The sequence below is a fragment of the Scyliorhinus torazame genome, chromosome 19 (assembly GCF_047496885.1).
Source record: "Scyliorhinus torazame isolate Kashiwa2021f chromosome 19, sScyTor2.1, whole genome shotgun sequence".
In the NCBI taxonomy this organism is placed as follows: Eukaryota; Metazoa; Chordata; class Chondrichthyes; order Carcharhiniformes; family Scyliorhinidae; genus Scyliorhinus; species Scyliorhinus torazame.
Genome location: NC_092725.1, coordinates 67147429 through 67161714, shown reverse-complemented (window position 1 = coordinate 67161714; position 14286 = coordinate 67147429). Strand labels below are relative to the sequence as shown.

Genomic DNA, 14286 nt, shown 5'->3' with positions numbered 1-14286 from the left:
ACATTTAGAGCTGGGACTGAAGACCACGCAAAGTGAAGTATGCTGAGATAAAAGCAAAATGCTGCAATGCTGGAAATCTGAAACAAACAAGGATAATGCTGGCAATCCTCAGCAGGTCGGGAAGCATCAACGATGAGAAACACAGGCCAATGACTCGTCAACAGAACTGAGGAAAGATAGGAATGTAGGGTAGGATTTTCCGTTTGGGGGACTATGGGCTGGATTCTCCAATTCTGCGGCTATGTCCGCAGGATCCGTCTGGTCTTAAGACCAGAATGTCGGCACCGATCCTCCCCCCCCGGTGGGGGGCTAGAAGCCGTGCCGCGTGCGGACCCGGTCTGACAAAAACTGCCCCCCTGTAATCCTCCTCACCACCCCCGGACCACACACCACCAGTCCCCCAGCCAAAGCCCCCCCGCTGCCAGCGGAATGGCTCCCCCCCCCCCCCCCCCGACTGTGGCGGCGCTGGACAGTCCGCAACCGCCATACAAGGTCCCCGAATGTTGTGAGGACACGTGTCCCACACTGTCGGGGACTCAGCCCATCGTGCGCGGAGCATTGTGGGAGGGTCTCAGGTGACATCCTGAGGCCGTCCCGACGACCTGCGGTGTACTCCTTGAGAACGGTGTTTTTGAGGGGGCGAAGCATCAGAAAAATGGCACTGCCCCCGATTCCAGCGTTAAAATGGATTCTCTGGCCGATTGCCTAACGCGATTTCGGCGTCAGCAATCGGAGAATCATGCTCCATGTTTTTTCGCTAGAGCAGACTTGTTCCTGGTCTGTGTTGGCATTAGGAGTGGTGCCCAGGAATGATTCACTCTCCCTTGCCATGCAAATGTATGCATGGCAGGGAGCTTGCGGATTCCTTTCAGAATCCTGCTATCAGGCCGTCATTTTGTTGAGAGCGGCTCGGTGCAGGGGTCCAACAGCTGGCCCACTTTTCTCCCCCAACCCCACTGACAAGTAGGGCATACTACTGCTCAACACCACGGGAATTGTCGGTCACGCCTCAAAGCATGCACACATGAAGGTGACTCGACCCCTCCCCATCAGACATCCAACATAGACCCCCCCCCCATCAGACCCCTAACAGCGAACCCCCATATGTCAGAGACCCCCCAATATATCAGACACCCTCAATATATTAGAAACCCCACCATAAATCAGAGACCCCCCCTTATATCGGAGACAACCCTCATATCCGAGACCCCATCCATTAGTCACCCCTATCTGGAAGCTAAAGAGCAGTCCAGGCAGAAATAACTATGATTGATAGGTCCTTACCATGTGAAGTAAGTGCTTTCTGCTGAGAAAAATAAGAAGTGAAAGCACTTATCTCCTAGATATTTATAAACATTGTGGTTAGCTTCAAGGTAGGGTACTTGAAATGCATTCAAGCATGTAGGGAAATGAAAAGAAATAATCCAGACAACTGGCTGTTCGGAAGCTATTACCCTGTAAGTTACAGCCTATTAAAAGCTATTTATCTTTGAAAGTGAATAGAAGCCGCAAAACCCAAAGTATCTGAGGGGGTTCAAAACCTTGCGATGTGTTCTGGCTTTCTATGAAGTAACAGTTTCTGCTTTCAGGATTCTGTCTGAGGCAGCAGGTGTAAGGTGCTGGTAAGCGAAAAAACAATGAGTGATTTTTCACTGTTTCTGCCTGGACTGCTCTTTAGCTTCTAGGCCAGGGGTGACTAATGGGGGTCTCTGAGATGGACAGCATGGTAGCACAGTAGGTAGCACTGTTGCTTTATTGTTCCAGGGTCCCAGGTTCGATTCCCGGCTTGGGTTACTGCCTGTGTGGAGTATGCACATTCTCCCTATGTCTGCGTGGGTTTCCTCTTGGTGCTCCGATTTCCTCTCACAAGGCCCGAAAGACGTGCTGTTAGGTAATTTGGTCATTCTGAATTTTCCCTCCCTGCCTCGAACAGGCGCTGGAATGTGGCGACTAGGGGCTTTTCACAATAACTTCATTGCAGTGTTAATGTAAGCTACTTGTGACAATTAAGATTATTAAAAAAAGATGAGGACGGGGGAATTCTAATGAGGCAGGGGGTCTTTGATATAGGCGTCTGTAATATGAGGGGTGTTCTTGCTATGGGCAGTGTTCCTGCTGTAGGCTGGGGAGGGCATCCCTACTATGGGGGGGGGGGGGGTTCCTGCTATGAGGGAAGGGTCCCGACTATGGGGAGAGGGTCCTTGTTATGGGGGAGTTCTCTGAGATGGGAGTGGTTCTCTGAGATGAGAGTGGTTCTCTGAGATAGATAGGAGGGGTTTGACGTTCCGTTCTCAGCCGGATTTGGAGCCCCGTCACTGCGGGTGGGTGGCGGTGAATCCACCCTGTAACAATTGAAAGAAAAATTTTTGACGTCTTAAATGTGGGCATGGTAATCTCCAGCTGATTACCAGCCCTTCTCAGCTGGTAAATCAGTATTCCTCTATGTTGAACATCACTTGGAAGAAGCACTGAGGGTAGCAAGGGCACAGAATGTAATATTCAAGTAACATATGTGTCAAACAAGTGCCAGACAATGACAGGCTCCAACCATCTCACCTTGATATTCAATGGCATTGCTGAATCCCCCCGATATCAATATCCTTGGAGTTACAATTGACCAGAAACTGAACTGGACTAGCCATATAAATACTGTGGCTACAAGGGCAAATCAGCAGTTGGGAATTCTAGGCGAGTAACTCACCTCCTGACTCTACCATCCAAAAGGCATGAGTCAACAGTGAAATCGAATACTATCTAGTTGCCTGGTTGAGTGGAACTGCAACAACACTCAATAAGCTTGACACCACCCAGGACAAAGCAGACTGCTTGATTGACACTCCATCCAACACTTTAAGCATTTACTCCCTTAGCCACTGATACATAGTAGCAGCAGTGTATACCATCTGCAAGAAGCACTGCAGCAACTCACCAAGGCTCCTTCAATAGCAACTTCCAAATCCACAACCACTACCACCTAGAAGGACAAAGGCAGCAAATGCAGGGGAACACCATCATCAAAATTCCCTCCGAGCTACACAGCAACCTGACGTGGAACTATATCACTTTTTGTTCACTATTACTGAACCAAAATCCTGGAACTCCCTTCCTAACAGCATTGTGGGTGCACTTACATCACAGGGACTGCGGCATTTCAAGTAGGCAGTTCACCACCACCTTCTGAAGGACAATTAAGGAAGGAAAGTAAATAAATGCTGGCCTAGACAACCGTGTTCAAATTCTGTGAGAAACAAAAATGCCCTCAGGGTAGGTTAACTACTGCTGCTGGGAGGTTTTGAACTATTTTAGTAGCATTGATCACAGATACTGTTGCAGTGCTAGAAAGGCATGATATACTTGAAGCTTCAAAGTCAGAATGCATTTAGTCGGAATTATGGAGCAATAGGAAAACTATTACACTACTGGCTGTACATTGTACAGTTTTAAGAACACGTTTGCAGGCAAATTACAGAACAATGCAAGCACTAAAGAGCAGCGACAATGTGAGACTTCAGTTTTCCTAAAATGAACTGGGAAATAACAGTTGGGCAAGGAGTTCCTGAAATGTGTACAAGAAAATTATTTTTGATCAGTATGTTTCCAACCCAAAGAGGAATGGAACAGTACTGGATCTAGTTCTGAGAAATAAGGTGGGGTAAGTGGACCGTCTTTCAATAGGGGGAGCATTTTGTTAACAGTGATGACCATCAGAGAATCACTACAGTGCAGAAATCATACCTGGCACAAAAGAAGATGGTTGTGGTGGTTTGTGGTCAATATTCTTAGCTCTAGGACATACTGCAGGAGTTCCTCAGGGTAGTGTCCCATGCCCAACCATCTTCAGCTGCTTCATCAATGACCTCCCTTCCATCATAAGGTCAGAAGTGGGGATGTTTGCAGATGACTGCATAATGTTCATCACCATTCAGGACTCCTCAGATAATGAAACAGTTCATCCAGGCTTGGGCTGACAAGTGGCAAGTTACATTCACGCCACACAAGTGGCAGGCAATTGCCATCTACTATAAGAGATAATCTAACCATCGCCCCTTGACATTCAATGGCATCACCATCGCTCACTCCCCCACAATCAACATCCTGGGGGTTACCATTGATCAGAAACTGAACTGGACTAGCCATATTAATACTGTGGCTACCAGCGCAGGTCAAAGGCTAGGAATCCTACGTGGAGTAACTCATCTCCTGACCCCCCCAAAGCCTGTCCACCATCTACAAGACAAGTTAGGAGTGTAATGGAACACTCTCCACTTGCCTGGATGAGTGCAACTACAACATCACTCAAGACGTTCGAAGCAATAAATGTTGGCCTAACCAGCAACACCCAGATCTCGTAAATGAGTGAAAAAAAAGTGGCCATTTATCCATCAATGCTGCAACGACCCTACAAAAGGACACCCTACCTAGGCCACGTACCCACCCGATCTCCGTAACCCATTAATCCCACCTAACTTTTTGGCAATTTAGCATGGCCAATCCACCTAACCTGCACATCTTTGGATTGTGGAAGGAAACCGGAGCACCCGGAGGAAACCCATACAGACACGGGGGAATGTGCAAACTCCACAGACAGTCACCCAAGTTCAGGATTGAACCTGGGTCTCTGGTGCTGTGAGGCAGCAACACAAACCACTGTGCCACTGTCGCCGTCAAACTTCCCCCCCAAATTCTTTGTGGAATATGTGGGCAATTTGTAGAAGTGCACAAACATTTTAATTTTTTTTTTGAACAGCCACACACGTTCAGTAATTTAAAGGAACTGAGGTCTGTGTGAGATGCTTGGGGTTTTTTGTATTGCTGGGCGATTACGCTGGTCAGAGGGAACATTAAACCTAATGAAATGATAGATCATAATTATGGAAAGGTTAAGGAACAATTACATTTGGAAGTATTCATCTGGGTTGTAGGAGAATCTATTCCCACTTGAAAGAAAGGAAGGGCATTCAAAGCTAGAGCCCCTGGGTGGCTGAAGAGCTGATTTAAAAAAAAAAAGAAAAGAAGCTTATAATAAACTCCAATTTCATTATACAGTAACAAACCAAGCTAAAAAAAATTAAGTACCGAGGAGAATTAAAAAAGGAATTACAAAGGGCAAAGAGAGTTTTTGAGAATAGTTCAGTGTGTAAGTTAGAGATCCCTAAAGTCTCTTATTTAAAAAAAAAATTTAGAGTACCCAATTCATTTTTCCTAAAGTCTCTTATAAGCATATAAATAATAATAAGGTAGCCACAAGGTAGAGGCAATTAGGGTCCCAAAAGACCTTCTTGTGGAAACGGAGAATATGACTCGGGTCCTAAACAAATACTTTGCATCTGCCTTCACTAGCGAATAGGATATTGTTGATAACAGAGAAATTGGATAGGGGTAATAATAAAGAGGAGGTGCTTAAAAGCTTGGCAGCATTCAAAATAGAAAAGATAATCACGCCATGTGGAATGCATCCAAGGTTGCTGGGGGAAGTAAGGGGGGAAACTGCAGAGGCTCTGGCCGCAACCTTCCAATCTTCCTTTGATATGAGTGGTGCCAGAGGATTACAAATGTTACATCCTTGATCATAAAAATGAAGTGGGGGGGGGGGGGGGGGGTGGAATGAACCCAGTAACTACAGGCTGGCCAGCTGAATGTCGGTGGTGGAATGACTATTTTGGAGACAGTGATCCATAAGAAAATTAATTGGCACTGGAAAAATATTGGTTGCTAAATGAAAATCCAATCAGAATTGTTAAAGGCAAATCATGTTTGAATAACTTGATTGAATTATTTGATAAAGCAACAAAGAGAATTAATGAAGCTAGCCAGGGAAAATAGCTCTGTGGGTTGTTTTTTTCAGACTGGAGGGATTTTTCCACTGGTGTCCCTCAATGGTTGGTGTTGCGACCACTGCTAGTTTTGTTTGCATAGTACATGGCTCGTACTCGGATATACAGGGCAATACTTCAAAGTTTGCAGATGACATGAAACTTCAGAGATGCAGTAAGCAGTGGGGAGGATAGTAATAGACCAGAAGGACATAGATTGGTGAAATGGGCAGACACATGACAGATTCAATTGAAATGAATTAAATACAGAGAAGTGTGAAATGATTCATTTTGGCAGGGAGAATGAAGAGAAGCAATATAAAATAAATTGTACAATTTAAAATTCTCTTTTGTGAAGACAAATGAGTCAGAACGACCTGTGGGTGTATGTACTCAAGTCTTTGAAGGTGGCAAGGCAAGTTTAGGAGTCTGTTAAAAGTCATATTTGATCCTTCGCTTTATAAATAGAAGCATAGAATTCAAAAGCAAGCAAGATATACAAAATCTCTTTAAAACGTTGATTGATAATAATAATCTTAATACTGCAATGCATTTACTGTGAAAATCCCCTAGTCACCACACTCAGGTGCCTGTTCAGGTAGAATTCACTGAGGGAGAATTCCAAATGCCCAATTCACCTAACAAGCACGTCTTTTGGGACTTGTGAGAGGAGACCGGAGCACCCGGAGAAAACCCACGCAGACACATGCAGACTCCGCACAGACAGTGACCAAAGCTGGGGTTCTAACCTGGTCCCTGGCACTGTGAAGCAACAGTGCTAACCACTGTGGTACCGTGCCACCCAGATTAGAACCTAACAGGAATACTGTATTCAATAACACGTTAAAAAGGACAATCCAGGCGTTGGAGTGGATGCAGAGGTGATTTGCAAGAATGGCACCAGGAATGAGGAACTTCAGTTTCATGGGAAGACTGGAGAACCTGGGGGTCGTTCTCCTTGGAGCGGAATTGATAAGGAGGCATTAAAAATCTTGATATGTTTTTATAGATTAAGTAAAAAGGAACTGTTTCCAATGGCACAAGGGGTGGCAATCATAGGACACAGACTTAAAGTAGTTGGCAAAGATTCAGAGGGCACACAACGAAAAATAATAGTGTAGCAAGTTGTTACGATTTGAAATACACAGCCTGAGTAAGTGCAGCAAGTGGATTCAGTGATAAGTCTCAAAAGGGAATTAGATAAATACCTGAAGGGGAATAATTTGCAGGGCTATGGGGAAAAGAGCAAAGGAGTGAGACTATTTGGATAGGTCTTACGAAGAGCTGGCTCAGACAAGATGGGAGGAATGGCCTCCTTCCATATTGTATTGTGTTCTTTCTTTGCTGTTTTAAACTTAAGAGTGAATTGTGTGAAAACTGAAATTCTACCGAATTCATTTTTGACGTGTATCACTCAGAGAATATACTTTTGTTTGTCCTGTAGAAAATCTACTGAAACTTCCTGTACATTTTCCCCATCATGTCCCATCGGCTGTTCTTAATTGAGTTTTCAGATTTGACAAGGTCACCTGATATTGTTTCCTTTCTACAACAACAGCTTGCATCAATATAGCTTGTCTGGCATTGTAAAATATCCCAAGGCTGCCCCTTAATCTAAGACTGTGTCCCCTGATAGTAGACCCGCAAGCCAGTGGAAACATCTCATCGACATGTACCCTGTCAAAACCTGGAAGAATTTTGTAAGTTTCAATGAGATGAAATGAAAAATGAAATGAAATGAAAATCGCTTATTGTCACAAGTAGGCTTCAAATGAAGTTACTGTGAAAAGCCCCTAGTCGCCACATTCCGACACCTGTTCGGGGAGGCTGGTACAGGAATCGAACCGTGCTGCTGGCCTGCCTTGGTCTGCTTTCAAAGCCAGCGATTTAGCCCAGTGTGCTAAACCAGCCCCAATGAGATTGCTCTCATTGTTCAAAACTCCAGAGAATATAGGCGCAGTTCCTCGATCTGTCATCACGAGACAATGCTGCCTTCCCTGGTATTAGTCTGGTGAACCTCTGTTTCACTCTCTCAATGGCAAGTATATCCTTCCTTTGATAAGGAGACCAAAACTGTACACCATGCTCCAGGTGTAGTCTTCCCAAGGCTCTATGCAATTGCAGCAAGACACCTTTACTCCTGTACTCAAATCATCTGTGATGGTGGCCAACATACCACTTGCTTCCCTGTTTGATTGTTGCACCTGCATGCTAGCTTCTAGTGACTCATGAGCAAGGACACCCAGGTTTCTTTAGACACTGATACTTTCCAACACTCCCCATTTAAGAAATATTTGACTTCCTATTGTTTCTCCCAAAGTGGATGACTTTACATTTATTCACTTTCTATTCCATCTGCCATATTTTTGTCCATTCATTTAGCCTGTCCAAGTTCCCTTGAAGCCTCCATGCATCTTCTTGCAACCTGTAATCCCACCTAGTTTTGTGTCATCAGCAAATTTAGAAATAATATAAGTGGTTCCCACATCCAAATAATTTATATGGATCAGTGTTTTTCAAACTTTTATCCAGGAACCCACGCCGGCTGACCTTTGCGACCCACGCCGGCTGACTTTTGCGACCCACGCCGGCTGACCTTTGCGACCCACGCCGGCTGACCTTTGTGACCCATGCCGGCTGACCTTTGCAACCCACGCTGGCTGACCTTTGCGACCCACGCTGGCTGACCTTTGCGACCCACGCCGGCTGACCTTTGCGGCCCACGCCGACTGACCTTTGCGACCCACTCCGGTTGACCTTTGCGACCCACGCCGGTTGACCTTTGCGACCCACGCCGGCTGACCTTTGCGGCCCACGCCGGTTGACCTTTGCGACCCACGCCGGCTGACCTTTGCGACCCACGCCGGCTGACCTTTGCGACCCACGTCGGCTGACCTTTGCGGCCCACGCCGGCTGACCTTCGCGGCCCACGTCGGCTGACCTTTGCGGCCCACGCCGGCTGACCTTTGCGGCCCACGCCGGCTGACCATTGCGGCCCACGCCGGCTGACCTTTGCGACCCACGCCGGCTGACCTTTGCGACCCACGCTGGCTGACCTTTGCGACCCACGCCGGCTGACCTTTGCGGCCCACGCCGACTGACCTTTGCGACCCACGCCGGTTGACCTTTGCGACCCACGCCGGCTGACCTTTGCGGCCCACGCCGGCTGACCTTTGCGACCCACGCCGGCTGACCTTTGCGACCCACGTCGGCTGACCTTTGCGGCCCACGCCGGCCGACCTTTGCGACCCACGCCGGCCGACCTTTGCGACCCACGCCGGCCGACCTTTGCGACCCACGCCGGCCGACCTTTGCGACCCACGCCGGCCGACCTTTGCGACCCACGCCGGCCGACCTTTGCGACCCACGCCGGCCGACCTTTGCGACCCACGCCGGCTGACCTTTGCGACCCACGCCGGCCGACCTTTGTGACCCACGCCGGCTGACCTTTGCGACCCACGCCGGCCGACCTTTGTGACCACGCCGGCCGACCTTCGTTTACCTTAAATGTGAATGGGGAGCCTGCTTGGTCCACACAATCTCACTCCAATTGGACTCACAGGAGAAGACCACAGCCAGTTGCTTTGTGCCATCTTCATCTTTGTGATAACTGAAAATCCAACCTTGCACATGTCGGTCGACGTGAAGGACAACAGCAACAAAATGTTTGTTTTACTCTGCACTGGATGTTCTTGGGAGATGCGACTCTAGAATGCTGACAGCCTCATGGGCTTTTGACATATTATTAATGTATTATCACAGTTCAGCTACAGCAGCGTCAACTTGGAGTCAGCTGTAAGTTAATAACTGACTCTGGGGTCTCAACCCCAAAAAGGATTTTTTCACCCATCACTTCCCTTTCAAAATCTGAAACTTCTCTCATTTGCCGGTACTTCCTTGCATATAACACACATGGACTCATTATTTGCACTGGTACAACTGACAAAGCCATAACACAAGAAATCATCTTTATACTGCTTTGTTACCAAGTTAACTTTCTTCTTTGTACGCTGTTAACCAGAGGCCCGGGAGCTCTGTACAGTGCTTTTTTTTCTTTTTTAAATTTAGAGTACCCAATTCATTTTTTCCAATTAAGGGGCAATTTAGCGTGACCAATCCACCTACCCTGCACATCTTTTGGGTTGTGGGGGCGAAACCCACGCAAACAGGGGTAGAATGTGCAAACTCCACACGGACAGTGACCCAGAGCTGGGATTGAACCTGGGACCTCGACTCTGTGAGGCTGCAGGGGTAACCCACTACACCACCGTGTTGCCCCGCTCTGTACAGAGCTAACGTTAGCACTGCTCTGTCTTGCCCTGGACTCTTCTGAGTAGCTCTCTCCAACAGATTTAGTTGTGAGATCCTGTCCAGTAGAAACACTGCCTTTGTGTTTCTAGCTGTTTCTTGTAAGAAAATAATCATCTTCCCAGCTCTCTTGCCTTGCTTGCCAGCAGCTGGAAAATGGAAGGAGCTCTCTTCCATGATTTGGCACCAAAAGCACATGCTAGAGGGGGTTTGACATCAACTTTATGTGCAGGGCATGTGATCTGTTCGCTGCTGCCACTTCTGGCCAGTAGATTGCAAACAGCCCAATTTCCTCTCACTTATAAGGCGGCAGCAGCTGCCATTCTCAATAAAGTGTCAGTAGCGGCCATTGGATGCTTCTCTCGGGATCAGGGCCAATGTGGGAACCCCACGACTGATCGCTCTGCAATCCTCCTGAGATCCTGCCCGCGACCCGCATTTTGGAAAATCCTGATATAGATTATAGAAAGTCTCTGGCAAATATTTGAAATTGCCCGAATGCTAATAAGGAAACATTTCCAACTATTCTTGTGCAGGTATCCTTCAGATGACTTTTTCTCCCTTCTCATTTGTTGCAGTCGTGTCTTTTTTGTTGTTGTTCAAGCCGGACAATTAAGGTTTTGTGCATTAGGATTTTAAAAATTAGTTTGGAACATTTATTTAATTTGCCTGTTTGTTAAAAATAATATTATGAAATATATATTTATACCAGGATAATTTACTTGAAATACTTTTCATTTAAGCGATACTACCACTGAACTGTTTGGGACAAAACTCTTTGGTTTTAACGTGCATACTGAGCTGAGCTGAAATAAGCTCCAAGAGCAGGCCTTTGTTCTGTTTTCCCACATGTAAATTATAAATGAAATTTGTTTGTTTTAGTCTTCCACAGCCAATGTGTAACATTGGAAAATTAAAATGTTAATGTGTGAAACCATTCATTTACTCAGGAGTGCTCACAAGTGCTTGCATATTTAATAGTAGAAGTGAACAACGTGTATGATGCTTCCAAATTAGAACTTGGAGGAACTGCTTTACATCTGTGTGAATTTCAGTGCACATACTGCTTTGAATAGAGACTCACAATACCAACCATGGTTCTACCAACCTAACCTTATACATACATTTTAAAATGGTTATAACAATTGTTTAAAAAAAAACAAGCTTCTGGAAAGAAAGGCACCATCAGCAATTTAATAAACACTTCTACTTTCATTAAATTTGTCTTTGAGCAAATAAAACACTCATAACATTGTACTTAAGTTTAAGACATTTAAGGAGCTTTCCAGTGTGTTTGTACAATTATCTTAACCTTCTATTTATGAAATATGAATAGTAACAAAATGCTGTAATCCACATCTTAAATTGTGTCCTTCCAGACATTACACTACAGTGGCTTATTCAGCACTCCAAATCAAGGCACTGCTGAGGTTGGTCTCCTGTTATAGAAGATTGTAAACAGCCTGTCCATCCTATGTATCTTGGAAAGAAGTGTGGAAGAGCAAAGCCTAACTCAGCTGGGCCTGAGTCCATCAACCCCAGTTCTTGTTAATATGGACCTCTTCTTTGCGTTCCTTTGACTTTTGGTCATTTTCTACGTTTAAAGAAAATCTGTGCCATTCAACAGTAATGCAGAGTAATCATAAACAATTTCTGTAGGCCTCAGGCACATGGCTTCATTATTTGAATGATGCCTCTGTAAACAAAAACTACAAAAAAAACCTGCCTATGCCCATTTTAATAGGCTGCTTTACTGTTTGTGTGTTTTTCATTTTGCATGTGATGTATTCAGGTAAGGCGGTATTTCCATGTATGATAACTGATCAAGAGAGCTCTGCCCTATTTATAATAATTATGGTTTGCTTGAGCACCAGTGAAGACCTGTACCTGCGATATTAAAAGTAGCCATATGGAGACAGGAGCAGGATAGCAAGATCTTGTTAATTGTTGGGGATGTTTTCACTTCCCAATTTTGACACTGTCATGGATTGCACTTTAATACAAGCATTAAGATAGTTATTTCAAATGGTTTCTTCCCCCACATGGACCATCTACATCCACAGTGTGGTAAAGAAATTCAACCAACCTTTTCTTCATAGCTTAATTTAAATGTATTTGCTCTTTTAAATTATTTGCATTCAAAAAGACATGAGCCACAAAGATAACCTAACGTATTTATATTGGTTTGGAGGAAGACTGGAGATTGATTTTACTTTGTGCCAGTGATGTGTACCGTTCCAAGTTTCATCTTTTATCCATGGACCTCAATGTGAGCACTGCGTAGACCTACTATTAATATTTTAGTAGATACGGAACACTTAATAACATCGGACACCACCAAGAGTAGCACAGTCGCTTCCGAGTTGTATCGGAATAAGAGCTAACTTGAAATGCATCCAACAACTGCTTGAAAACTAGTGCAGTTTGATGGTCATAAGCATGTTCCAAATTGATACATTACTTGGTGAGAAGCAAATTTTAGTAGTTTGATGTCACAATTGTCTTTCGATGAGATTTTACTACAGCACTCAAATGAAATGTAGTCAAGATCTATGCAAAATAGTGTGTTCTTTTACTGTAACAGAGACATTGCCATCCACTTTACGTTAGTCGCCTTTAATATTTCTTCCTTTGTGAAGTCTTGAAGAACATTTAATTTGTGAATGCATGAACTGCTTGCTACTTCATCTTAATCCTATAATTGGGTTTTTTTTGTTAAGGTATTATACAAAGAAGCATAGGTAAACTGACCCAAAAATAAGAGCTTAATTGTCATTGAGAAATTCATTTGTGCGCTCCTGTTCAACAGTACTAAAAATGAATTGAATACATTGCAAACCTTTAATTGTTTCTGTTCAACCTATCTTCTAGAAGGTGTCTTTTAACAAAAGTATTATTGTTTTTTAAAAATTACATTTATTTTGGTGGTGTTAATTAAGAGATAAATATTGGCACTGGACATCAGGAGGACACCCTCCACCTTTTATGCCCATCTGAACAAGCGGGCCCTTGGTTTAATGTTTGAACCAAAAGATAGTACCTCTGACAATGCAGCACTCCTTCAGTTTCGCAGTGAAGTGTCAGCCTAGATTATGTGCTCAAATGGAGTGGACTATGAACGTACACCATCTTACTCCGAGGCCAAGCTACCATGTGAGTTGCCGATGTTTTTGATTTTAAAATGAGAAATGCAAACCATTACAGAAAACATATATGAGTTTTCTCATAGCAGTTTTTCCAATGCTAAAAGCTCAATTGTGAAATATCTAATCAATTCAAAATATGTAACGGAACAAACCTTTTCCGTTCTCCTTTTCCAAGAGTAAAATACAACATCAACCCTGTAACTTGACAATGATTAAGCAATATCAACTTTGAAAGCATGGCCTGATTTTGCAATGGTTTCATTTATTTGAGGTGCCCTAAATAGTGGATAGTAAGTTAGGCTTTATTATAAACGATAGGATCTCTTGGCGAAAAAAATTACAAGATCAGAGATTGATTTATAGACTTATAGTTAAGTCTATAGACCAAAGTTAAGAACATGCATTCATTTTTTTGAGTCAGAAGCCAATTCCTATGATAGAAGCAGAATTGGGGGGCAAGTGCCATTTTATAAGGTGCGGAGGAGAGAATGCTTTCTGCATTTACCGTGTAACATATTTTATACAATAGGTCAATTACTTTTCTGTTTCCATGGCAATGAAATAACACTTGGTAATACTTAGCATAACAGCAACATCATGATGCCTGAAACATCACCATGTCTCCAATGTAACTGAACCTGCTGTATTTGAAATTTAACTTTAATACAACTTTGTGATGTAACACAATATTTAAACTAAATATATTAGTAGGATGCTGGATTTATTACTCATCAGTCATGGACTCTGATATTTGCATGTTGCTTGAGCAGGAGAACTGCGCATCACCCTTTTTCTCTTTGTGTTACTTCTGCAGAACATATTTTAGATTGCCTTGTCCATGAGACATGTATATTAACTGTATAAAGGTAGCTCGAAAGCACTGATCTCTTGTCCAGCATATTAACAAACTTGCTGTTGGTAATTTGCATTGCAGCTGTTGTACTGTCACCATTGTATTCAATTTAGAAATGTAGATTTTTAATAATATATTAAAGCAGCTTTAGTCAATGGAATCACAA

At 44.0% G+C, this 14286-nt stretch overlaps 1 protein-coding gene across 1 annotated transcript in view; it reads left to right on the top strand.

Moving 5' to 3' along the window:
* LOC140396185 (ADP-ribosylation factor-like protein 8B-A) overlaps nucleotides 1-14286 on the top strand; it is a 133268-nt gene extending 118982 nt beyond the window's left edge. The window contains exon 7 of the mRNA XM_072484449.1: nucleotides 11501-14286. Coding sequence (XP_072340550.1) covers nucleotides 11501-11550 — 50 coding nt within the window. The 3' untranslated portion in view covers nucleotides 11551-14286. The remainder of the gene's footprint in view (nucleotides 1-11500) is intronic.